Source organism: Lacerta agilis, chromosome 7, assembly GCF_009819535.1.
Source record: "Lacerta agilis isolate rLacAgi1 chromosome 7, rLacAgi1.pri, whole genome shotgun sequence".
NCBI classification, from domain to species: Eukaryota; Metazoa; Chordata; class Lepidosauria; order Squamata; family Lacertidae; genus Lacerta; species Lacerta agilis.
This window is the reverse complement of record NC_046318.1, coordinates 54,556,563-54,584,313: the sequence shown is the minus strand read 5'-3', so window position 1 is coordinate 54,584,313 and position 27,751 is coordinate 54,556,563. Positions and strand designations below refer to the sequence as shown.

General features: G+C 38.5%; 1 protein-coding gene across 12 annotated transcripts in view; it reads left to right on the top strand.

Annotated features, from left to right (window-relative positions):
* NCOA2 (nuclear receptor coactivator 2) overlaps positions 1-27,751 on the top strand; it is a 131,107-nt gene that overhangs the window by 57,328 nt on the left and 46,028 nt on the right. For all 12 annotated transcript variants that reach the window (XM_033155369.1, XM_033155375.1, XM_033155372.1 and 9 more), the window contains 2 exons: positions 19,874-19,978; positions 22,980-23,152. In XM_033155369.1, coding sequence (XP_033011260.1) covers positions 19,893-19,978; positions 22,980-23,152 — 259 coding nt within the window. In that variant the 5' untranslated portion in view covers positions 19,874-19,892. The remainder of the gene's footprint in view (positions 1-19,873; positions 19,979-22,979; positions 23,153-27,751) is intronic.

Here is a 27,751-nt window from a genome sequence, read left to right as displayed (position 1 = left end):
CTTGATACATATCAATAGGCTTCCTCTGTTATTTAATCCAATATATCTGTAACTGTGAAAATGGTATTCTTTGCCGTTTTTCTTTCTTGTGTTTGAAGGTGGGCGTTGTCAAGTTGGCATTTTCTGCTGCTGAACACTGTTACTATTGTTTATGAAGAAAATGTATACAACAACAATCTTTCCTATAGCATTGTACTCATGAATGTGATCAATACTTTCAAATACAACTAAACCTAATTTATGCAATCTCCGCCCCCGTGCTTTTAAGTTAAGGGTGGGGACATAGCTGTTACTGTAGTGCAAATAGGCACATTGTAGGCTATCCTGGATATAGATTAAGATGAAGATAGTAGCTCTAATGCTTAGCATCTCCTTAATAATTTATTTCCATAGAGGCAGGAAATGCTTTTATTATGTTAAGACTTTGGTGGGTGTGGGTTGGAGTGAGAGTGTATACTCTTGTAGATCTGAGAAAGTTGAGAAACAATGATTGAAACATTAATATAGTGCACATTGGAAGTTATATTTTGAATTGGCAGAAAATAATTATTGAATGCTGGTTAGTTTGTCTTGAACCTGAATGCTTTATTTGCATAGGCCTCAGAACAATGAAAATTATACTATGCTTGTTGAGTGGGCTGTTTTCTTTGTTTTTGTGACAGGACATGTAGTTTATATTCAGCATACCTTGTTAATGGACTCAGCTACATTGGCAAAGAAGAAGCACTTTATATGCATTGTTTATGCATTCTAACACTGTGACACCAGTTGGTGCTGTGGAGTTCCATTTTTGCTGACTTGATTTCTCATACAAAGTTTGCAATGCTTCTTTGATGTGTCTAGATTCAGCCAATGTTTTTTGAAAATGTTGGTTGGTTTCCACATGGTAATTAACTCATCTAATATTAATGGTTTTTCCCTTTGGGACTAAAAGCAAGATATTTTATTAGCATTACATATTACTGTATTCCCAAGGTTTAGGACAGAGCTGAAGTATATACACTATTTCTTACTTTAAAAAAGCATGTCTCTGAAGAGTTCACAATTAAGCAACTTATTAATTTATGAACCTTGGAGTTATTCATTTCCCCTTTAAAATGTCACCATAGCCAGATCAATTTCCTTAAACTTACGTTTTCAAGCAAAACATCTATCTAGTTATATTTACTTAAGTTGTATTGTGTCCTGACATTTCTCATTTCATATTGCAGAATATTTTTGCAAAGGAACAATGAACAAAATAGTGTTAGTACTAGTCACAGGCTTTTCTATGTGCATCCCTATCCATGGTAAATGATAGATCCAGGACTCTGCCCTCTTTCCTCCACCACTCACCCACAGAATGCACAGAATGGGAGGCCCATGCATGTCTCCCACAGTTTATATTGGGTTTGAGTATTGGGTGCTTGACCACATCCAGCTGGGTGAATATATGGGAGGTCTTGTGTAATAGCAGGTGTGCACTGCTTGGAGCAATGGCTTTAACAGTACATAGGTGAGGCAAGGTTTCCATGAAGAGATCAGATTGAAGAGTCCCATTAGAAAGCACCCACATGCTTTCAATAGCTGTGGGGTCTGTATGTTATATAGGTGATGGGGTTGTGGACTGCAAAGTAGCATCAATTTTAAAACTGATTCTTGGCACACTGATCTAGTTGTTCCTGGGCCTTATCCTTAGAGATATTAAGAAAACCACAGATTTAGAGGGATACAAGTAATGTCTTCAGTTGCAGTCCCAGATAATAAATATATTACTTATGGTTAAGAATGAACGAAACCTCTGACCCTTAGAAATACACCCTCTCACTCCAAGTTCTGTGACTGCCCTCCTTTGCCCATATATTTTGAGGCCTGGTATTATTCCTTTCTTAGATGGTATGTGAGTCAAAGGCTCTGGTTCGGAGTACGCTTATTGAAAGGTTCCATTACTTGGGGGTCCCACTTAGGCAAACAGGCTTGGGATCAGGTTGTTTATTGTTATAAGTGCTGTTTTGTATCAGATTACTATTGTATCCCAAGATTTCAGCTGTGTTCTACAAAAAAAAAGCATTTCCAAAAGTATTTTATACAGTGGTTTATGCATTATTCCACTTTTATTTGAGATTAGACTCAGATAGCTTTAAAGCCTATCAAGAGTGGGAAACAATAATCAGAAAACAGGCTAGAACGGCAACCCTATTCATTCAATGGGCTAAAGATAAAAAGCCTTATCATGGTTGAGGAACAGTATATGCCAATAATGTTGCTTTGTGGGTCAGTGATTGGGCAGGAGTAAGATATGTCATTAAGAGCTGGGAAACAACTATAATTGCAACAAAGGCAATAGCATTGTGCTGGGTTCTTAAGTGAGCCAAGCCAGGTGGTTCACCTGGTTAGCCAGATTTGGAGCAATGTTCCCCACGGAGTTGCAGAGGCTTCTGATAATACTACTTGTAAATGTGTAGTGTTATCAGTAGCCTCTGCAGCTCCATAATAAATGTGCATATTCTTTTAGGGCTCTTCCGGCAATGTTAGGTTAAGGTTTTTTTTTCAGAAATGAAGGAAACAGTGGTGCACATGGGGGGAAACAGACATGGCTTTTATTTATTTATTTATTTATTTATTTATTTATTTATTTATTTAGTTTTAAATTGCTTATCGTGAAAGATCTTGAATCTGCAATGGTGGAACCTAGTGCTTGCTACTTCAGAATCTATTCTGCCTCTACAGTTTTTGAGATATAGGCCAATAGCTCCCTTGGGAGAGGGCAGTATTTTGCAGTGGATTCCGTCCTATATAGTTGAATGATCTAGAGGATGATACTTCGAGGTTATTAAAACCATGTAAATTGGAAAATCTTCCTGAACATTTTAATTTGGGAATTTGCACTGGACACTTTTCAGTTTGCTTCTAGTGAGTGATGTAATTTATCATATTTATGTATATGACACTGTTGAGAGATATCATCCAGAGTTGGGTGTCAGTCATATGTTCATAACACCCATAGATTGAATGTGGGATAACCAGCTAGACTTAATTCAGACAGGATAGACTTAATTCAGACTAGTGGTCAGTGGACATATTGATTCAGGAGTTGTTTGGATAGGATTGTACTCTCTCTGGAGGGTCAGGTTCACTGGCCCTCCCAACTGGATGTCATGGAGAAGAGTTATAGAATTTAGAATTTTTTGTCAGTTCCGCTGGTATACTGATAACAGAATTTCCCTAATCCCTATTTTCACATCATACATTTTTCAGGGATTGTGGAAATGTTATATGGCAAATAGTACTTTTGAAAAGACAATTCATAGCATAGAGCTAAATTTAGCTATATTTTATTGGTTCTATAGCTTTAAGAAGTTTGACAGCATGCTTAAGAGTAATGCTAACTTAGTTACAAACCCCTTTATGAGGAGATTAAAAAGAGCTAGTGCTATTTTCCCCTCCCCCCAAGGGGCTTGACAGATTTAATGCTTATCACATCTTGATTCTAAACAATGATATGCAATTTGAAGTCCATAGACGCTTTATTGGCTTCCATGGATGGTGGAGGGTTTCTCTTTCTTTTGCTCCTTACAGTTGCCAATAAGTTTGTTTATGAGACAGGAGTCCTATCTGTTCAGTGTCAAAGAACTCATGTACTTGTGTCTAGCTGATTTTCCATTGGTGATTAGAAACACATTTTCCCATGAGTGACAGAATGGTGTTCCTATAGACTTCTTACCGGTAATTTACATTTCCCCCTTTCATTATACCATATGACATGTGGCTGCACTTTCATTTTTGCCTCTGTAGGCTGTGTTTGATGAACCTTCTTGCTTTTTGACTCAAAAAATATGGCACATGATTATGTGGTTAGGGATGTCCTATTAGATTACTTTGTAAGTCTGCATGACAATGCTCAATGATTTTTGTTTTTTATGTAAATTTCCTAAAGCATGCTAGGCTACGTGTAAAATCTGAATAACATTGCTTGAAGTGAAAGTACAGCTTTGCCCCAATTTTTAGAAGTTCAGGCTCTGATAGTTTGTATCTTATCTCTCTATTAAGAACTACGGTATGTTTCTGATTTTAGTTTTAAGGCGATACAGTGTATTTCACATATTATTCGAAAATACAGTGGTACCTCTAGCTGTGGACACGATCCATTCCGGGGTGTCATTCGCACCCCGAATAGTCCGCAACTAGAGTGGCGCTTCTGCGCAAGCACGGAGCGCTCCGTGCACACAGCGAAACCTGGAAGTATGCACTGTGTTTGCAAGCTGAAAAGACGCAACATGAACCTAACGCAACACGAGGTATGACTGTATGACATAAGTTACTCTACCAGCACCTATAGAATGGTAATGCCACAAAAAATATAGTATTTTTGTCTGTGTTATGTAAAACAAATACAAATGTACATTGTGTTGAGCTTCATCTCTGTTCAATTTTAATTCAATTCATGCAGAGACATAAAATAAAATGAAAATCATATGTTTTGTTAGTCTCCATCTCAGCTGAAATTGTAGCTTAAGTTCCATTTTGTAAGTCATGCTGTGATTTCATTCTGTGCCAAATGAGTAGCTGATAGGAAGTTGTTAAGAACCCCCAAAACAGTTGAGGGGCCCATGTTGCATAAACAGGTTGTTCTGCTCACACAAGGAGCTACTCAACATTGCTTTGAATACAAATCTTTGAACATGAGTATCAAAACTTTGAACCTATACAGACAGTACAGGTGTTACATACTGTCATAAAGTTACTCCCATCAGCAGCTGAACTGCTGTAACTGAAGTTAATGGTTCAGACCTAAGGGTAGCCCCACATAAAATGCATCACAGTGACATTTTGGATTTGTTTTGCAAGCTGCAGAATATGCTTCTACCTTGCTACTCACTACCTTGGGTGACATTTGGCCAAAATTGTAATAAGACTCCAGTTTTTAATGTGTACAGATTGCGTCCTAACTTGACTCAGCAAAGCGTAGGGGCGTGCTGTTTTCCTGCTCTCCACATCCTGGCAGTTCACAGACTAGAATGAATTTCTCCTGTTTGTTTGCAAAATAAATACAAAATATCACATTGAAAAGATGTTTGGTAAGCACCATAGCTCATGAATTACAACTGATTAATATATTATTTTTATTGGATTTCTGAAGAGAACTTTTTAGCCAGATGATATTATACTTTTGCATGCAGCATTTTTATATGCTCAGCGTTAAGGATTTCTTCTTCATTATTAATATTTTCCTGTGACTGGTCTATATTTTGTATAGAAATTGGGGCAGGCTGAGTTGTATATTCAAAGCAACAACTGGCCTAAAAACACTTCAGTATTACTTCAATCAAATGCTACTTGAAGCTAGACATGTGAAGGCCCGAAAAAAATCCGGAAAAATTAGGAAAAAACCCGTTTGGGTTTTTTTCCGTTTTTCCCCTGAAGCCTTTTTTTGTTTTTTTCTGAAAAATTGAAAAAATAAAAAATAGATTATGGAATGTTTTATTTTAACATGATGAATAAAATATTTTAAGATAAGGGGTTCAAATATTTTATAAATAATTTCTAAAAAATATGTATGGTATCAGATTCTAATTTCTGTGAGGACAAGCAAGTCCTAGTTACAAACTGAACTCTCCAATGCAAGAACAAGATACATTTCTTCCTTTAGGAGGTGCTATTTCAGTTTTGTTTTTGCATGTGTGTGGTATGCATTGGTTCTATTCCTCTTCACTAGGCCTCAACACACTGGAAGAAAATAAAGAGCAACAAAAAGGGCCTGAAAGTATATACTTAATTACAGCTCAGAAAATGATTCTGATTAAATTTCATGCCCATTCATTGAAACTCAGTCCCACTTCCTTCTTCAGTTCTTTTTATGAGAATGTTTTTTTTAAATACTGTGAAGAGGAAATATGAATAATTGTTACTTCTGGATTTTTTAAAATTGTTTTGTGGAGTCCCCCCACCACCACCACATAAACTAGTAAAAAGTTCAGGAGATTGTTGCTCCATTTGTTACAAATACAAATAAATATTATTTTAAAAGTAAATTCTGTTTGTAATAATTGTTTGGATACACTATATTTTTAATATGCTAGTTGTGATAATTTTATGCCCATTAAAATTGTCCATACTTATATTTTATGTTTCTAAAGTAACAGAATTACTTTCAATCTGGAAAAGAAAAAAGAAGTGCTAATGTAGCATTTTTTTCAATTTTCCTGAAAATTTCCATTTTTCCTGGGGGAAAACGGTTTTTTTTCCAAGCTTCAAAATTTCCGGAAATTTTACATCTCTACTTGAAGCTCATGGCCATAAAGAACTTAATTCTACTTATAGTTTGTAGTGTATTGCATATTTTGTAGCGTATTGCATTTTGTCTCATTTTCATGTTCAGCAAAACCTAGATGAAATAACTTTGTAACACATCAGTTAAAAGCACTCATATCCCCTTTTCTTCCTACCCCTATGGAATGATTTCTTTCTTTCTTTCAGTGGTCTTGACGTATGAATACAGTGTACATGTTTATAATGTGGTTAAGAAACAGGATTTTGTGCTCACAATAATCTCTGTAGTGCTCCTGGCTTCTCAATGGAAGACTTGCGATAATTCAGCTGTTGTTTATTGTCATTTTGTAAAACGAGTATCTGAAATGGCTGTCAGCACTAGCAGTAGATTTTTAAAAAAGAAGTTAAGTCACTAACATCAATTGTGTTGGTCCCTTCCTCAGACCTCACTTTTTCTTTTTAATAGCATTCAGGCCTTTTGCTGTGATTTTTGATTAAGCAAAATGCCTTGCATCAGTTGCAGAATGAGTGAAGACTGAATCAAAATTCCTGTACATTACTCGAAGAATGCAACTTTCTTTTCTGTTGTGGTGTTAAAACCTTCTCCTGCTATTTTGGGGCTTATTAGAGGGGCTTATTAGAGGTGGCTGACGTAGTCTAATATGTAAGCAGCTCAGTGAACAGCTATATTAAGAACCTTAGTGTATGGGAATACAGATACTAGAAGCCATTTTGTGTTGATGTCAGACTAGCTAATTTTTTCCCTGGTTGTAGTTATACCGGTAGCTTAAAGTAGAAAAACGATATTTGGATTTTCCAGAGCTGAAGTTCTCAGTATTTGAAAGGAAGCCTTTTATTTGAGAGACAGAGATGCTAAGGCATGTGCTTTTAAGTACCAGTAATCATGATCATGAATCTTGGTCATGTATCTGATGGTTACAATATGTGGTAAAGAGCTCCTGCTGCCCATTTGCTGCCTAATGTGTTTATTACATTGTCTTCCCAGTGGCATCTGTGTGTTAGCTAAAAAATTCATGAGCATTATTGGCTTTCAGTCAGACAGCGGAAGGCACATTCCCTTTTCTAATACATTGCTTTAAAGTTGTTTATATAAAAATCAGTGTGAGAGAAGTATAGTAAATTGAAACAAATCTTTACCATTTTGCTGTCTTTTACAGCATTAGATCGCTGATCACTCCCAACTTTTCCTGGGGAATGGTCATGCTATGGCCATCTTTTGGTCAGAGGAAGGGCAAGACTAACATGAAGAAGGGAAGGGAAAATGAGGGTATTTAGAACTGAGATATGTAATAAGTATAATAAAAAAATACGTAATTTTAAAAAGTTGTGCCCATCTTGCCTGATAAGTTAAAAATATATTTATATGGCATTGTGAAATCATAGAATTGTAGAGTTGGAAGGAACCACATGGGCCATCTAGTCCATCCCCTGCAATGCAGGAATCCTTTGTCCAATGTGGGGCTCGAACGCACAACTGAATTAAAGAATCTCATGCTTTACCAGCACAGCTATCTTAACAGGTGGGATAAATGACAGAATGGGATAAATGACAGAAATGACATCAGTGTGGGTACCAGACAGTCTGCTCTGGGGAGGGCAATCTGTAGCGGGGATGCAACCTCTGTAAAGGACTTTCCTTCTGTAGTTGCTTGCTGCACCTCAACTGGTGGAACATCCAAGGAAGGGCATGAGAAAATCTTCAAGTTCTGGATAAGTACAAATGACAGCAGTCGATCCTTCAACATAGCTTCGTTTCAAGCTGTGAATGGATTTAAAAGTAAAAAAATACAGCAATTTGAATTGGAGCTAGAAAAAGACTAGGAGCCTATGAAGCTTGTACAGGTTTAGTGAGATATACCTTCCTGCCCCATTTAGCAATCTTGCAGTTGTGTTCTGAACAAATTAATTTCGTCTTGTGTGCCTCACAAGACGAAATTAATTTGTTCCGCGAGTGTTGTTGTATAGCGGAAATTTCGTCTTGCAAAGCACGGTCAGAGGAAGCGCGGTTTTACGGGGGGGATCGCAAAACTTTTTCGTTTTGCGAGTCACGGCCATAGGAAAATTCATCTTGCGAGTCACCCTTTTGTTAGCAAATGCCTTTCGTCTAGCAAGTTTTTCGTCTAGCGAGGCATTCGTCTTGCGAGGTACCACTGTATTTAAAGATTGTCCTATGTACAACATATTGTACAACATGTACAACATATTGTTGTAGTTCAGATAGGAGGTGACTGGTGTATGATAGGTAACAAAAAACAGGCTATGTAAATCAGGTTTGGGTAACTTTTGTATTCTTGTGGGGGATGATTTGTTTCCTGGCAAACTGTATTTTTAATTTTTTTTTAATCTTTAGTGTAAAAAAAGTTTATTGTAAGTAATAACTAGGTTAATTTTACATAATCTGGATATAAACCTGCTCACAACACAGTTAATCATTAAACAGAATCAATGCCCCTACCAGATACGTTGCATTAAATAGTGCCTTTCTGTATAAATGAAGAACCAATTGGATCATTTCTCAAATTGAAACATTGGCATTTCATTTTCATCTGATGAAAATAAATTGCTCTAGCATGCTCAGTAAATGCCATACCTTACTTCTGCCTCTGCCATGGGATTTTGTTTTGGGTTGTTGCTTTGTTTTTGTGAGGGTGGGACTGGGCCAAGGCAGAGTGAAAAAGAAAGAAGGAACACTGGGAGAGAAGACAACATTATCCAAATGTATGCAAATTTCTGCATTCCCATGCTTAACCCTATGGGTTAAGCAACTCTCATGGGTGCTGACATAAGAAATATCCTGTACTGGAATATTATAAAAACTTTTCCTCTGTAGGTAAAAAAGGAAAGTATGAAAAAATTATATTCTCAACACAGGATGCAAGGGCTGGTTGCAAGAATTAAATGGTGTAAACTACTATAGTTGGTTGTGAGTTAGCTTGGTGCACCAATGCTTGGAAAATATATAAAAGAAGTATTAGTGGAACACTTAATTTAAATCAGTCTTTTTTTCTTGCCTTTGTTTAAATACAGTGGTACCTCGGGTTACAGACGCTTCAGGTTACAGACTCCGCTAACCCAGAAATAGTACCTTGGGTTAAGAACTTTGCTTCAGGATGAGAACAGAAATTGAGTGGTGGCGGCGCGGCGCGGCGGCAGAGGGAGGCCCCATTAGCTAAAGTGGTACCTCTGGTTAAGAACAGTTTCAGGTTAAGAACGAACCTCCAGAACGAATTAAGTTCTTAATCAGAGGTACCACTGTAAATCTATTCTGTTCTTAGATAGTGATCCTGTGGCTAGAAGTATGTGTTACACGGCCCATTAGTGGTAAAAAGTCCAGTCATGGACAACTCTAGGGTTGAGGCGCTGATCTCGCTTTACAGGCCGAGGGAGCTGGCGTTTGTCCGCAGACAGTTTTTCCAGGTCATGTGGCCAGCATGACTAAGTCACTTCTGGTGAACCAGGAACTCTTAAGATGCAGCTTCCGGGCTCCCTCCACCTTTCCCAACCCCAGCAACTATTCAGCCTGGCTGCGTGCAAACAGGAACGGGCAGGGATCTCTCAGGCAGTGCAAAGCCTTCCTTCCCAGGTGAGGGATCCCCACCCCCTCCTGTTTGCACGCAAGTAGTAATGGGATTGGGGCTGCTCTGATGGGAAGGGAGGCATTGTGCTGCCTATTGAAGCAGAACAAAGCGCCTTTGTGCAGTGATGGTTCTGCTGCTGCCGCTCTCGGCCCTCCTTCTCCGCCTTCCATGCCTGACCCACTGCACACCGCTTCCCCCCCACTGCCTCTGCTGAAGAACCAGCAACTCACAGGGCTGCCCAGGCCCATGGAGAAAGGAGAGAGAAGCCTCGGAGGATGGGAAAATGTGGCGGTACCCCTGAATGTCAGTTCGTATACAAAAAAACCAACCACAACCCGAAACACTCATTTCCGGGTTTGAAGTGGTCGTAATCCAAACTGTTCGTTAACTAGGCTGTTAATAACTCGAGGTACCACTGTATAACAAACATTTCTTTGGTAGAAAGATATAGCCCAAAGCCAGTGTTGGCTGTTTTGGGCCTAGATACAGTTGTCAAAATATACCTAGATTGTATTATTTGCTTACCCAACCTCTATATATTATTTTTATGCTTGCATTTGTTCAGCAACCTTTAGTAAATTTGTTGTTCAGTCGTTCAGTCGTGTCCGACTCTTCGTGACCCCATGGACCAGAGCACGCCAGGCACGCCTATCCTCCACTGCCTCCCGCAGTTTGGCCAAACTCATGCCAGTCGCTTCGAGAACACTGTCCAACCATCTCATCCTCTGTCGTCCCCTTCTCCTTGTGCCCTCCATCTTTCCCAGCATCAGGGTCTTTTCTAGGGATTCTTCTCTTCTCATGAGGTGGCCAAAGTACTGGAGCCTCAACTTCAGGATCTGTCCTTCTAGTGAGCACTCAGGGCTGATTTCTTTGAGAATGGATAGGTTTGATCTTCTTGCAGTCCATGGGACTCTCAAGAGTCTCCTCCAGCACCATAATTCAAAAGCATCAATTCTTCGGCGATCAGCCTTCTTGATGGTCCAGCTCTCACTTCCGTACATTACTACTGGGAAAACCATAGCTTTAACTATACGGACCTTTGTCGGCAAGGTGATGTCTTTGCTTTTTAAGATGCTGTCTAGGTTTGTCATTGCTTTTCTCCCAAGAAGCAGGCGTCTTCTAATTTCGTGACTGCTGTCACCATCTGCAGTGATCATGGAACCCAAGAAAGTGAAATCTCTCACTGCCTCCATTTCTTCCCCTTCTATTTGCCAGGAGGTGATGGGACCAGTGGCCATGATCTTAGTTTTTTTGATGTTGAGCTTCAGACCATATTTTGCGCTCTCCTCTTTCACCCTCATTAAAAGGTTCTTTAATTCCTCCTCACTTTCTGCCATCAAGGTAGTATCATCAGCGTATCTGAGGTTGTTGATATTTTTTCCGGCAATCTTAATTCCTGTTTGGGATTCATCCAGTCCAGCCTTTAGTAAATGCACAGCCTTAATTTATCAACTGTGATAGAGTGTCTATCTGTCTATAGCTGTGTCTCTTCAGAGGTACCTAATCATTTACTAAATTCATGCTCTGACTTTTGCATTAAACTTTTTTTACTTTCAATGCAGGGTACAGTAGGCTTTGTGTACTTATATATCTGTTACCAATGAACCTTTATTTCATTCGATGAATAGTGATGATTGTGTAGAGTGGAGGCTTTGAGTAGTTACAGATGTTGCAAAAACAGTAAAGTTTTCAGGAAATTCATAGACTGTTCTTTATGAAACATTAAATAATCATCCTGGGATATGAAGGGAAATTCTAGTAACTTTGCTTTCGGATATTATGCTTATATTGGCAGGATTACATCTCAAATTGGAGAATTCAACTTAACTGGCATTCATTTACTGTTGCCATAGATAGTAGAAAGGAATTCGGTATGGTGAGATTTGTATAATAACAGTTGTGCATAGAAGGGCACACTTAGTAAAGCCAAGTCTCTTATTTTATGTAAAGGTTTAGTAATGTAGCAGTTGTTTTGTTTTGTTCACTTGGTCATAACAGTGGCTTGTTTTGGCTTTATCTATTTTTGTAACTCAACAGATATTAAATCTTGCTGCACTAATTTGTATAAAATTGTGCAGTTGTGGGCAGAACCTGGCATTCAAAGATGTGTCTCCTAATATTATCTCTGCTGGTAATGTCTAGATAAAGAGAGAGAGAGAAAGAGAAACTCTGATGTGATATCATTGTGTTGAGAATCCCACCTTCCAATGAATTAATTGGATATGGCTTGCAGAAGTGAGGCACTCATGAACGTGATGACATTATGTGCTTTGTTTTATTTCTTTTCTAGAAGGGAAGGGAGGAGAAGGAGGTATGAGACTACTAGTAGCACCAGTAAGTAGCCTTTCATCCGCTATGTTATTTGTAACTTTAAAGTCACAGGTCGTGCTTTCAGTCCAGTCCGGTTGTTGCTGTGCATATGGATGAACTATTTATTGCTAGGGAATTCTTATCATAAAGGTTTTATTATAAAAGTATGCTCAGAGCAGGAATTGCATAGTTGAAACTATGGTGGTCAATTAACTTTTAGGTACAAGAGTATTTTCTCTTGTCCATGAGGATGCTTTTTGAACGTTTTTGTGTCATTTAATTTACAATGTATAAACTCATTTTTTCAAGGCCTTTCCTTTAGCCAATGAATTTCCAATTACCTCTCTTTAACCAGTTCAACCATAGGGATAGCAAAAGGTACACAGTACCTTCAGCATAATACATACAGTATTTCCCTTTCATAGGCCAGCTTCCCTGCATGTTAGCTGAGCAAGCCACGTTGTCCCTCTGGCTCACACAGCTGATATGTAGGAAAGCAGCTGCTGCACTACCCCTCATGTCAGCTGTTAGACAGGAGGCCTCTGCAAAGCCCTGCTTGCGCTTCCAGCTCATGAGGAGACCCTTCACAGAACCCAAAGAGGGCGAGCCAGGAAGACTCTCCAGGGTGCTCCCCATTTTGGGATCCACTTCTGGGTTCTTGGCACTGTGTGTGTGGTTACACACAAATAGAATGTGCGTAAATGGGGAGTTGCCTGTACAAACTTCTAGCAGGGGAACTATGCTATATTTGCATCATTGATCCATTCTGCTCGCTGTGTGTGTGTGTTTATTTCCTTGCATTTTATGCACTTTAAAATTGAAGATTATCATTGCTTCTATTACATACTTGGTTCAGGCCTCTCCTGTTATACTGTTCTGCAGTGTAGAGGATGTGAATAAGGGTTTGCTGTCACAATGCAAACAGAAACTATTGTTTTGATACTGATAACAAGAGAAAATGGAAACAGTTTTCTTGCTCTGTTCTTTTACTCGACATCTGGTAGAAACCAGAGTGTTCTCAATAATTGTAATTATTTCCTGAGAATTTTCTCATAAAACGTTTGTTTTATGGTTCCCATTTTAACATTCAGAGAAAGAAGAGGCATTACTTTTTAAAAAAAGTAAACTTGTGCATTGGAAAACTTCAGTCATCGGTTAAAAGCTCCGCTAAAATGCTTTTCTAAGCTCTGTTTTTGAGGAAAATGTGTGTGAAATAGTAGAAAGGTGTTAAATGTATTAGGGTTAGGTAAGTCTGCATAGCCTTAAATCCTATCTTCATAGCATTATTTAGCTAATAATTTCTACTGTCTGCTTCTGTTTGGGGGTAAACAACATATAAAAAGCTTGGAAGGTGTACTTAATTGGATATACTACTTGAATGCCTCATTGAATCCTAGATCAACAGAAAATTAAAATATTTCAAGTGCAAAGGCTACTGTGGTCATATTTCATCAGACCACCCTCTCATTTGTTTATTTAAATACTGGTAATTTATTTATATATTTGTTATTCACACTTCCACAAAAATGCTTCAAGGCAGTATGCAGCATGTAAGAATGAAATCCAGAAAACTTCAGCAAATACTTACTTGATTAAAAAGAGAAAATTCACATTGCAGATGCCTGACTAAAACAGAGTTTTCAGAAGATATCTGAAATAAGAGAGGGATAGTTCCTGCTGAACATCTACTAGTAGGGCGTTCCACAAGGCACAGCCTGCTACAATTACTAGCCCTAGTGAAGGTTACCTGAACCTAATGAGTGTGGGGAACCACCACAGGATTGTAACCTTAGGCCAGGCATCCCCAAACTCAGCCCTCCAGATGTTTTGAGACTACAATTCCCATCCTCTCTGACCACTGGTCCTGTTAGCTAGGGATGGTGGGAGTTGTAGTCCCAAAACATTTGCAGGGGCATGTTTGGGGATGCCTACCTTATGCACTCCCTGCTGTTTTCATTTCTGCAATTAATGCAATATGTCAAATTTTTCTGTTTAAATAATCCTGAACTTTAGGTGTTATATTAAATTGTACAGTAAGCCTTAGCAGCTATTTGTCAAATTTAAGTTGAAGATGCTGATACACACTGCTTCTAAATAAATCACTATGTTCTTTTGGGGAGATTGATCAGCATAGAACAACTAGGGATGTAAAGCAAGATAACGTCTAGTAGCAATACAGCTACTGGAAGTGACCCTAAATGAATTTTGAAGAACATGGCTATAGATTAATTACTGTCTTAGATTTATTTTGTTGAAAATTTGATAATGAATTACTGTTCCGTGGTTGGAATCAGTATTGAATTATTCCAGAATATTTGTATACAACGTTTCAATAAGGAAAAATCTCAATAACTTATTATTTCCATGCACATCCAATTATCTAAAGTTGCCAGTAGAGGGGGACAACGTTTGCCTGCTTCCAGTCTGCTGTGACCTCACCTGTTCTCCACGAATTCTCTGTGTCGTATGAGGGCAGAATGGGGTGGCAGTTTCACCCAGCAATATATCACTGGTGAAACCACCGCCGCTCTTGAGTCCCTGTGCTAGCAACATCTGCTGGAGGAAGGAACTCTAGCCGCCAGACTCAGGAGTGGTGGCGGTTTCACCAGCGATATACCGCTGAGTGAAGCCAACATTGCTGTCTGCTCCTCATACCGGTCCTGAGCGATATATTGTCCAGGCCTACCGGTACTTAGCTCGTCTTATGTAGCCACACTTGTTTCTTTACATGCTTCCCACTTTTCTTTCATGTTGGATTTGTCTGTCTTTGTGCCCTCAGTATTTCAGCTATAAGAAACTCCCATCCATCTTGGACTCTCTTCTCTTTGAGTATTTCTGACCATGGGATCTCACCCAGTAAGCTCCCTAAGCTTTTTGAAATTAGCCTTCTCAAAGTCCAGAGTGCATGCCCGACTACCTTGCATCTGTATAATGAAACCCAAGAGGACCCGATCATTTTCTCCCAAGGTTTCAAGTACTTCCACTTTGTTGGATCAGATCCTCCCTGTTGGTGAGGACCAGGTCCAAGATATATGATCCCCCCCCCCCATTTGATAATGGGAAATGAAATTGCCAGAGAGGCAATTGAGGAATTTATTGGACCTTACATTCTTGGCAGAGCTTGAGTTCCAGCACGTATTGGGATAGTTGGGGTCTCCCATGACTACTATCTCTCTCTCCCCCTCTTTTGAATGTTTTGTAATCTGCTGTAGGAAGGCATCATCCTTGGAGGTCTGGATTCTCTATCACTGCTCCTTGTGGGGAAAAATATGATCTAACTAACTATGAGTTGTGTGAAAAGGTAATTTTTGTCTGTTACAAATCTTCCAACATTCCGCTTCATTGAGTGGCCCCAAATTGTAGAACTATGAGAGGAGAAAAACCTTTCTATGCACTTTCTCCATACCATGCAGCATTTTCATACCAAAATGAAAATGTTCCAAATATGTTTCATCATGGGGGATTTGCTCCATCCATTCCTTTTGCCATTTTTTAAAATGTTAATTTCTTTGGAAAGAAAGTATATTAATAAAATAGCAATGACATTGTGACCTTAGGCTTGTGGAATTAACAAGGAGAATGTCTGTTTTCCAAAAGGCTGGTGGAACTTGCATATTACAACTCTTCAAAAACATAACATTTCTTAATATATTGAAAAAGTGTTGTAGAGTAACAAGGTTTACTGAAGAAAACAAATCTTAAAAGCGCCTCCCTCCCAATGCACACATGATCTCAAACTCCCTCCCTCCCTCCCTCCTTCCCCTACTTCTCATTTGTGATCCTTTGCTCTTTTTACAGTGAGCCTGTAAGTTATCTTAAGTGTCACCTGTGTTCCATGCCATTATCATGGTGGTGCTTTGAAATTTTCTTGGTAGCTGATCTGCAAGTGTGGAACTTGCTTCCCTGGAAAACTTGGCAGAGTTTGAGTTTTAATAATGCCTGGAGGTTTTCTTCAAAACTTTTTTTATTTAGCTTTGATGCTCATTGCTAGGGGTACGCATAAATTAGGTAACAATTATATATATATATGGGATGCGGGTGGCGCTGTGGTTTAAAGCACAGAGCCTAGGGCTTGCTGATCAGAAGGCTGGCGATTCAAATCCCTGCGATGGGGTGAGCTCCCGTTGCTCGGTCCCAGCTCCTGCCCACCTAGCAGTTCGAAAGCACGTCAAAAGTGCAAGTAGATAAATAGGTACCGCTCTGGCAGGAAGGTAAACGGCATTTCCGTGCGCTGCTCTGGTTTGCCAGAAGTGGCTTTGTCGTGCTGGCCACATGACCCAGAAGCTGTACGCCGGCTCCCTCGGCCAGTAACGCGAGATGAGCACCGCAACCCCAGAGTCAGACACGACTGGACCTAATGGTCAGGGGTCCCTTTACCTTTACACACACACACACACAAATAAAACCTTTATAATAATAATTTCCTAGCAATAAGTAGTTATATTGGATTGGTTCATTGTTGCTACCTTTCTTATGCCCTTGGAACAGGCTAGAAATGTAAATAAAATGACCACCTTATGGGAAGCTAAGATGGTATAAGGTGTTAGGTGATAACTGCACATTCAATAATTTAGCAAATGACATTTTCAATACCTCTTTAAGGAGCTTTATACTTTTCAGATGCATACTGATCTATATATCTTTGTATCAGCGTTCAAAACTCCCATTGTTCTAGGCATTTTGCGACGGAATTTCATTAGTACGAGCAGTTTCTGATGTTTGGGTGCAGTACTGCACCTATGATTTCATATTAAAACTGCAGAGTGGAAGGAAAGGAGGACCTTTTTCTGCCTCCCCACTTCCAGTCACTCTCTGAAGACTGGAGATGAGATCCTCTTAAGAATATTAGGGGTGCGGGCAGGGAAAGAATGGCTTTGTTTTTTGCAGTCTTTGGATAAGAACTAGACCATGTGAAAAATGAACATAAGATTTTAGCTGCAGTTCATTCATTTTCAGCTTTGTATTCTTGTTATTAAAAAAAGTGCACCTAGACATTCTGTTGTTGCGCCCATAACCTAGGTTTAAGGTGCCATTTAGCTTCTAGCTTTCGTATCTCAGTTTCTAACGCTGCTTTGTATCTTACTATCCTCCATGTTGCTTGATGGTTCATGTTTTAGCCTCAGAACAACTGTGTGATGTTGGCTAGACTGAGAGAGAGCAACTTTCCCAAGGTCACCAACTGAAAAATTAGGAAAAGAAAATAGCAAGCATGTGTGTTTGTGCACAAAGAAGGTCAGCTTTAACAAATATTTCAAAGGGCAGTGGGGTGGACAGTAGCTTGAATGGGAGAAAGCTAGAGTTCATGTCCAAAGTACCGTATTGTACCAAATATAAGCCGCACCCAAATATAAGCCGTACCTTTAAAATTCAAGGAGGGAAAGGAAAAAAGACAATACCCGAATATAAGCTGCTCCCTTAAAATTCCGATCTGGAAAAGGGCATGGGAGAAAGGGTTAAATACTACTTCCCCTATAACCATTGCCACCATCTATTTCACTATCCCCAGGACTCTTTAACTTAAAAGAAAACCATAAACTGAGAAAATCTGATCATGGCAAAGTTGCAGTCTTAATCAGGTCAATGAGTCCAAAATCAGGTCATGGGATCAGTTATACACTACACTTATCTGGCAACTGCTTTCATGCTATTATCACTGTTAAAAGCTACTGTTTGGAGCATACCCTGAATTTTGGTTACTCAAACAAACATAAGGAAATATTTTCTCAGATGTTCAACAAGTGCTTTTATACAATAGTATTTTGAAAAATATATTCAGGTATATTGAAGAGCTTGAAATTGTTGTTTAATGTTCAGTAATCTCCATCCCTATATTTAAATATTATTTTAGACAAAAATTGTTGGCTACCTACTAAACGATATGAACGCATCATATGTGCTGAATGTAACATCACTGTAAACTTTCAGTAGCTCTATGTAATTGTATTTGTAAATTGTTCTTTTTTATTTATTTTCCCATTTTTAATCTGTCATTTAATGCCAAGCTTTTTGGTTGAGAATATTTAACTCATTAAAAATGTCAGACTGATAAGCCTTCTTCATGACATGCTCGCTAGGAGGCAATATGATTTGGAAAAAGAACTGTGTTGTGTTTTTGAAAGATCAGGTTTGTTCTGAAAGGAAAATGAAACAATAACTCCAGCACTTGGGAATTTGCAAAAAAAGAAGAAGAAAAGAGTCTGCCTCATTTTATAGCAGATGGTAGACTTTCCCAAAAGTCTTCAGAGCTAAGGCACCACTGAAGGATGAAACTGCCCACCTGTGCCACATACACTGGAAATCCAGACTCTGGACACTCCTACACGAAGGATAATGTGATAATTATTTATAATAGCAATGTGAATTTTTCACAGTAGACTGTAGAATTGTTATGCAGAACTAAACAAAAAACAAAATGCCTCTTCTGGGAAGTTTTAAGGAGGAGGAGAGTTTTAGAGAAAAATTCTACTGTAAGCAATTAAATTTACAACTGTGTACAAATTTCATGTTGGGTCATAAGTAGTCTTGCTTTAGAAGGCTGCTGTTGTTGGCGTCATCCATCTGTTTCTAGAAACAATGGAGAAATGCATCTTTGGGGGTGAAATCAAACCGTTGGAGAGTTCCTTAGAAGGATTGGTTTAATATTAAATAAGCCTGCTAACTAGGATGCAGTTTATTGTACACTTTGTTATATGTAACACGGTTGCTTCCATAGCTCAACTATGAAGTTGGATAGACCTTTTTCTATTTAGGTTGCTAAATGATGCTTAGGACTACTGAGAGAGCTTCCTATCTTGAGACTGTGTGATTCATTCATTCCTTCTTTCTTTCTTTCTCACTCTCTCTCTCTAACACACACACACCTCCTCCATCCCTCCCACGATTTAGAACACATGGAAGCCTATAAATAAATGACTAAGAATTATTTATATTTGCTACAAACCATTGTGCTGTAGTTCTTCCTAAAACCTGCAAGTGTTGGTATTTTGTATAGATTTAAGTCATTCCCTTGTAAAAATGGCAAAGTGTGCATATCTTTCTGGTGTAATTTAGATTCACATATTTCCATAGTGTATAAAACTTACACAGATGTACACCACCCCAATCAGTAGACTGCAGATATTTGTTTTAAACTAGCTTAGTAGAGTCAGGTGGAAAGATTGCTTTCTTTTGACCAGAGAGTGTGTCTCTTTAACTCCCTGAGGGCACTAAAGCAATGGAAGTGTCCCTCCCTTATTTTTTGAAGCTTTGGTGTATGGTTAATACTACAAGGATAAGAGTTTGTAAACATATAATCTGTGTAGAAGACCTTAGAATAGCTGATTTCAGTTAAGGCAGGTCCCAAGATTCAGGTAAGTATATAAGCAGCTGAAAGACCACACTAGTTGGTCCTGTATTTACTTATTTGTAAACTGTTACATTCAAGGAGAAATAGCTTAGAAGAGTTTTCAAGGTTCAGAAACAGTGTATGATGAGATCCTGATTACCAAATTGCTTTAATTTTATCAGAGAGAAAGAAGAACTGTTCATTAATTGTTTTCTGATAGAACACCTCTGGAAATTTAATGGAAATTTAAGGAAAAAATGTACGCTGTCTATTGAAACATCTAAAAGTGGTGGGGTACAATGACTATCAAAAGCTCAAGTACTATGAGACTTATGGAATATAAACACTGTCTCTTTATTCTAACTGTTTTATTATGCTTTGTCTCTTTCAGTTGCTGATATGTGTTTAAGATGAGTGGGATTGGTGAAAATTCCTCTGACCCAGCCCGGGCAGAGTCAAGAAAACGCAAGGAATGTCCTGATCAACTTGGACCCAGGTTAGTTAGAATACTTTATAGAACCCTGGAAGCTAAAGGATTTACAGAAAAATATATTACTTGATTGGTTGGGTGCATATATTCACTTTGCCTTACCACTCTTTTAAGTCGCTATTATAAAGCCGTCCTGTATGTGCCTTTTGAGCCGGTTTATAACCGTAATAAACAAATGAATGAATGAGTCGCTGTTATAGATGACAAATTATTTAATTTTATTGTCGTTTCAAATTATTATACCATTTATTCTTTGAATTTTGTTTCTGGGGAAAGAAAAAAACAGTTTTGAGTCATCACCTTCCTGCTGAGGATGTATTAAGTCTGTCGAACCTTCAGTTGTAGGGTTTGGTGTTTCAGTTTCTATAAAATTGCAAAGCTATATGAAGTTACTAACTAGTGCCCAACTCCTTTATTCAATCCATTGTCCATCGACTGTTTAATATTACTTTCTAAGCACACATAATCTTAAATGTTTTGCAGGTGTCAATTGAAAAATAATGCACGTCTTTCACCATGAAGTCTTGGAAAGTCTTTAGAAGTTACATGGTCAAATTGACAAACTTTTGTGGTGCGATATATGTCACGAGATGTTTGCATATAAAGAGCAATGCTGCATGTGGCCCAAGCACTTAAATTGCCTGTCAGTATACACACTGCATACAGCCCATATTTTTGTCATCCTAAGCTAGATAATGGGATGTTAGAATAAACTTGTCTCCCAATTAAAAAATTCTGTCAGGAGTACATGTAGTTTCAGGAACAGGAAGGAAGCATGTCTCCTCATGCAACATACTCTGTCAAGAACTGCAAATCCCAGAGGTGCTTAGTTCTTATTCGCCTTTCCTGTGAGGAGGCACCTCTTGTGGTGAGGGTGTAATAATGGGCTGGCAGCACTGGCAGCAAGAGAGAGGAATGTTCAGGTTGCTGGGTCAGTGGAAGCACAGCTGCTCTCATAGTATTTACAGGCCTCAGAACATATGTGAGTAAATGGCTTAGGTTTCTTTTCTCCAGAGTTCATAGCCACCTTAGGGGGAAATATATTTAAAGCCAGGGCATACATAAAGAAATCAGTGAGTAATAGAGGAACTGATGGTAGATCCCAGGATCAAGAAACAGTGTCTTGTGTATAATAAATATATGTGCCATACATTGTCTGAATGTAAATACAAATAATGCAGCCAGAAACGTATGAAGCTTAGAGAAAATGAACTAAATAAGCAAAGTACACTAATCAGTGCACCCAGTTTCTCAAAATGGGATTATGGGGCTGTCACAAGTTTGTACCAGGCTCAGAAAATAATCTGTGTAAAACATAATGTGTATACATGGCAATAAAACATCTGATAGTTATAGCAAACTCATTTTCCCAAGTGGTATCTGCCTTTATGTTGAAGAGGAAGGGGAGAGCTCAAAGGTTTGCAGATATACAAACTTTGTGGGTGGAGAACTTAAGAGGGAAGAAGCCCCAAAACAAACTGAATTGAATTCTGAGCACGTTCAGTGGGCTCCCAGCACTGTGTGTCTGTTTAGGGAGAAAATGAGGGCAGGTCAGAGAGTGGGAAAGGAAAAGGTTGTGGCTGGCTGGAACCCTGAGCAGTAAGGTGGTGGAGGGTGAAACTGGTTTTTTTTTTTTTAATTGCCTGTTAAATAGCCCTTGAAGACTGACTATTCTCATTGGCCACAGAATGCAGAGTGCTTGCTGTGGGCAGGAAGGGAAAACCAGGGGTGGAGTGGAATATCCTGAAAGAAGGCAAGAATAAGTGGATGGAATACTGAACTGAACAAGAGCAGTGCACTCTGCAATATTTTGTTGCTGGTTCCACTTGTAAATAAAGAGTTAAGACCAGATTAGCTAATGATCCTGGAGATCTTTGCTTTCATCAGCATCATGTGACTTAACTCACAGTAACTCTAGGAAATGAGTGATCTACCAGTATTTCGTAGTCAGCTTTGGCACTGTGTGTGTGTGAGAGAGAAAGATTTTGTCTGTGAGAATCTGTTAGGACAGGTGTCCAAATCTTTTGTTCTTGCATCTTTTCTTTCCCTATAAGCAGCACTGTGTGTATGCTACACCCCCCAAAAAAAGTTAAAATCTGTGTCTAGAAAAGCTAAATTCTCAGATGCATGTAAGTTATGTCAATCAAGCAAGTTATTATGCCATTTTGAGCTCTTCACCTTGCAGCTACTGGGATTCAGATTCCACCACTATTTTTTGATTCTTGCACCTATCATTGCTTGCGGATTCTAAGTTATTTGCCGCTATGATGGCTAGCAATTTTTTGTTTTGCTTTTAAATGAAAGCTAAGGTACTGGGAACACCAGATTTTTCGCCCACTACTGAATCATGTGCTTGAGCGATATGGTTGTGGAATTGTAGCCTTACCTTAGAAGTATATGTAATACTATACAATGGTTTAATATTCCCAATTTGCAATTGAAATATGATCTTGGGTATTCTAGTTTAAATCATCTCCAACCCCACTTTGAATGAAAGTACTGTAGTGCCTGGCGTGCTCTGGTCCGTGGGGTCACGAAGAGTCGGACACGACTGAACAACAACAACAACTGTAGTGGATTCAAGAATCAACACATTTAGAGCTACCTTCTGTCCCCGATATTTGGTGGATTGTTTGTGAATTCTTCAGCTGATGGTGTGAAGAGGGGATCATCTTTGGGGACTCCAGAATCGCCATATATAAGCCTGTCAGCTGGACAAGCAGTAAATGGGCTTGGACAACTTTACAGTGATGTTGAACATTATTCCATAATTCAACTACCCTTAAAAGCTGTATATGTGCTAAGAAGTAAAACTTTTGAGTAGCATGGATGTGTGGTTAATTCTTTCCATATTTCCATATTTGAAAGTGTGCTCTAAAATGAAATATATCTAACTGATGGGAGTTGGTTGTTTTTTCTGCTTTTTGCCACTTTAAATTAAAATGTGTTTTCTACATTTAAAAACGGTGCCAGTTTTTAAAAAGTTTGACCTTTTTTTAATTTTCAGTCCTAAAAGAAGCACTGAAAAACGTAATCGCGAACAAGAGAATAAATACATAGAAGAGCTTGCAGAGCTGATCTTTGCTAATTTTAATGATATTGACAATTTTAACTTCAAACCTGACAAATGTGCAATCTTGAAAGAAACTGTGAAGCAGATTCGTCAAATAAAAGAACAAGGTAAGAAGAGTTTTTTCAAGTGCCCGCTTTTATGAGCTAAACACATGAAGCGGCCAAAAGGGGCAACAGTATGTCTGTGACATTTTTGTGCAGAAACAAAATGTATACAAAATAAAATCAGAGTGACCCATTCACAACAACAGTCATTGTGATAACACTCTGTCTAACTACCCTGGGCTAATTAGTAGTAATAGCTAGATACTACAGTTACAGTGACAATGATTCATTGCTATGAATATGATGCTCTGCATAGAATTGTCACCACTCTGCTACCACTTGTATTTCAAGACCTTTTGGGCCCATTATTTATTTATTTTTATGTTTGTAGGTAGATGTGCATGTCCCAACTAAGGCATATTAGTGCAAACTAAGGGCAAAGAAGTAGGCTCTATATGGATAGTTTGGGTCCAAAATGGTTTTCCTTTGCTGTCAATGAAATTTGGAATTAACAACCCATATATGTATGAAGACTTCCTTAGAAGGTTGAAGCTATTGCAAAGGTGAAAACTCAGGGATGTCACAAGAATCTGTGTAGCAACTAGTGCTTTATATTTCATTTAAAAATCTGAACCCAACTGACAGATATGGTTTGCAGAGGAATAGCTTCAAAGTAGCTGAAAGTAGCACATAATGCATGTTGTGGGACAAACAAATGCTTTCTTCCACATATGCAACGATAAGTTCAGAATTGGTTCTAGCAACTCTATAAAGTGTTATCAGGGACTTGAAATGTTTTCAAGAAAATGTTTTCACTGTGTTGTGACAAGAAAATACACGCTAGAAAATTATTAGGAAAAGTCTTGAAAATAAAAAGCAGGAATGTTACTTTTATAATTATCTTCTTCTTCTTCTTCTTCTTCTTCTTCTTCTTCTTCTTCTTCTTCTTCTTCTTCTTCTTAAATTTCTATACTGCCCTTCATCCAAGGATCACAGGGTGGGTTACAATATTTAAAACACAAAAATACACAACATAGTAGCAAATAAAAATAATGATGTTGGTTACTGGGAGTGGATTTCAAAAGGCAGAGTTATTTGGAGACAGGTCTCCTCCACTAATAGTCATTCCCTGTTCCTTCTTTTTTCTTTCTTTTTTTTTGCCAAGCATGTGAGGAAATATCCTATTGCTGCAACAGGGGTGCTTGCCTGTGCTCCTTCATTTATGATAAAGCTCTATATAGTCCATACAGTAGAAGCCTGTGAAACTTGTGCAGGCTGCTAAACCAGTCATCTTAGTGCTGTCACTGCAAAGTGACATGACAATGATGGTTGTTGGCAGCACTTGCTGCCCAGGCTGTACTGCAATGGGAGTCATTGTGCTCAATCCTGTGTATTTTAAAAAGCAGCCACTACCTCTTTTGTAATCGAATTTCCTTTAAGAGAATTCATGGCTGTGCAATAACTCCTTTCTCCTGTGTGTTTTGTTCTGCGTTTTAGGAACTGTAGGAGTTGGCCTTTGCCTTCTGGAACCCTGGGTCTTAGAAAATAGACCTTGCTGCTTAGTGCCTTGTGTCTATTCATTATACATTTAGATTATCTGTAACCACTAGACTTTTATACCCATTATTATAAATAGGGGTGGGAACAGAGTAAAAACAGGCTCTCCACTGATGATCTTTCTAGCCCAGCAGAAATATACTAAAGAATCAGAATTACCCCTCAAAAGTACTACACGAGTCAATTGCACATGAATATTTCCTTTGCCCCACCAAAGTATAATCCTGGTAGTGAGGGAAAGTGCACAGTGCTAGTCATGGGAGAAAATTGTTGGCTGAGGGGAATTGAGAACACTTCCTTTGCCTTAGCTGGTGCAAGGAGCTACTAGGCAGAATAACACTGGATCCGCCGAAGGCTGTTCCTATTGCAGAAGCTTTTTATTTAAGCACTCCACCTTTCTTACCAGGTTCTGGAACAATTGCATGAGGCTCCCATGAGATCATGCAAGAGCCTCCAGAGCCTGGTAAGCAAGGGTCTCCCACTCCCTTTCTGTTCATTTATTTATTTATTTATTTATTTAATGGTGGTCCATATAAATCTGCAATCAAGTAAGCAAAGGCAGTGTACGTTGTGGTTGCCCTATAGTTCCCCCATTATTATAATGCTGTGTGCTTGACATAGATTGGAAGCATCACAAATATGAATAAACATGTCTGTACAGCATAGTAAGGTCTCTGATGTTGCAGTTATAATCACAGCATGTAATTCTGTTCTGGAAAATTAATAATACATTTTCTGTATTTACTTGTGTTGTTTTGACTCAGGCCATGAAAGATGTACATCATCTGCTCCATACTCTGTAAATGCAAGTTTACTTGTCACTCTGGCCTCCCTGACTTTTAAATGTCACAGACTCCATTGCTTTCCTACTAATTCCAAGACTGCTGATGAGAATCAATGATCAGCATGTTAAACATGCAGCAGTGTACTGCCTGGTTATCAAGAGGGTGATGATGAACAATCTAGCTGTTAATGTTCACATTACAACTGTCATCTTCCATTTTCAAAATAGGCTTATACACCAAGCACTGAATTATGTTAACCATTGTGCTAATGATGTATATGAACTTGACAAAGAAAAGAAGATTGCATTAATTGCAAGAAATTATTGGTTTGCACAATTCTAAAAAATGCTTAGTAGCCAAAGCATGCTCCTTGCTTGTGCTGGTTGTTCTAAGGATTTCACAAACCATTCCTGGATACCATAGACTTAGGTGGAATCTACACATATATTAAAAATGCTGTGAAAATACTTTTTAAAAAAAGTTTTGAAAAATATATTGAATTTCCCATAGCTCACTGTCTCCATCTAGTGTCACATTTATATATTGCACCTTACAACACTTAAAATGTTTTATTTGCAGCTGTAGAGCTGAGTCCTTATTTGGGAGAATATTTTCTTCATGCAGAATAAACTTAAGGGTGTTGTGCAACAGAGTAACTTCACAGGGCACTGGTGCCCTTTGTATTGATCGTAACCCACTCACCCCTATTAGCTTCTCAATCCATCCATCACCAGCACTTTGATAGTGGGTTGATCAGCTTTATCAGGAGGAATTTGAGATCTATAAGGAGCAAAATATCTAGGATTATATCTGGTTTTTTTTTAAATGTTACATATTCTTTGTGGAATGTCATCTGCATGCCTTTGCGCAATGTCTTACATCCTGGCAGAGTTTTGAAACAGCAGGCTACTTCATTCTCTTATATGGAGATAAGGACAATGTTATAAGTTGCAGTGTCTTTGGTACTAACATAAAAATTGCTAATGCGTTTATTTCCCCTCCTTCAAAAAACCCTCCCCACTACGATCTGAGCCTGTGAAGTTTCTGTGCCTCACCAAATTATGGGATCATGTTCATAATTCTGAACTATATGAGTTTATCTCCTTTCCTTTGAAGCATATTTATTCTACTTCTTGTATAACTGAAGTGTTTCTGCATCTTAAAATGTAATGTAAGGAAGCCTTGTGTGTCTGCTTTTGAGCCAGAATGCAAAGGACCTAACATGTTTTAGCATGCTGTTGTTTCTTAGAACTAGACAGGTGAACCTTTCCTGGGGCTTTTATTATTTATCAGGAGCTTTTATTGGAGTGATTAAGTGCAATCTAAAACATATTTACTCTGAAGTAAATCCTAGTGAGTTTAATAAGACTTATCCCAAGCAAGCAAGGAATTGTGCTTAGGATGGCACTGTTTAAAAATGTAATGCATAAATTGCCCTCATCTTGCCAAACCTGGTGTATGTAGAACTTAGGTCCATTTTATTATATCATGTTAAACAGATGCTTAATGTGCACATACATGAAATGGCTTTAATGGATTGTAATTGCTTTAAATAAATAGTTTCAGGGCTTCAGTCATGAGAAAAAAAAATAATGAAAGAAAACAATGTTTGAATATGAGTGTGTGGTTTTGTTTTCTACTTTCAGGTTGATTGGCTTTTTATTTTAGTTCTCAATTCCCGGTATATTTTTGAGAGAAAATTGTGCTAAAGGTTTTGTGTCAAATATCTAGTTAGGTTGACTTTACAGCTTCCTTGCCTTGAAAGTTGCTAATTTCCTAACCATGTAAACTGCATTTCGGTAATACACATTTTCTATTTCCCTTCTGGCACTGGTAAAATGAAATGTTGCTGTTGTAAGTGTGAAATTATATGTGGCTTTACTAACATTGGTGGAGTTGTATAACTTGGACACTGGTTGTCTTGTTGGATACCTGGATTCCTTTGTTAGAAGCAATCTCTGAGTTTAGCTTTGTTTCTATATCTGAGGGACCTATTGATTTGTTGCTTAACAAGTTAAGCAGCAAATCAACATGTCCCTCAAGAATGGAGAAGGTTCAGTTTCTTCCGTGTAGATTATGGCATCTCTGTAGGCCCAATATTTGGATTTGTGATTCCGTACAGCTGTAACAGCAGATTCTGAGCTTCTTCCTCCCACATCAGCTGGGTTCAGAACGTAACTCCCGTGTAAATGGGGATTTGTCTGTATACCAGGGATCCAAGCAGAGCCAGTGTGGTGTAGTGGTTAAGAGCGGTAGTCTTGTAATCTGGTGAACTGGGTTCGCGTCCACTCCTCCATGTGCAGCTGCTGGGTGACCTTAG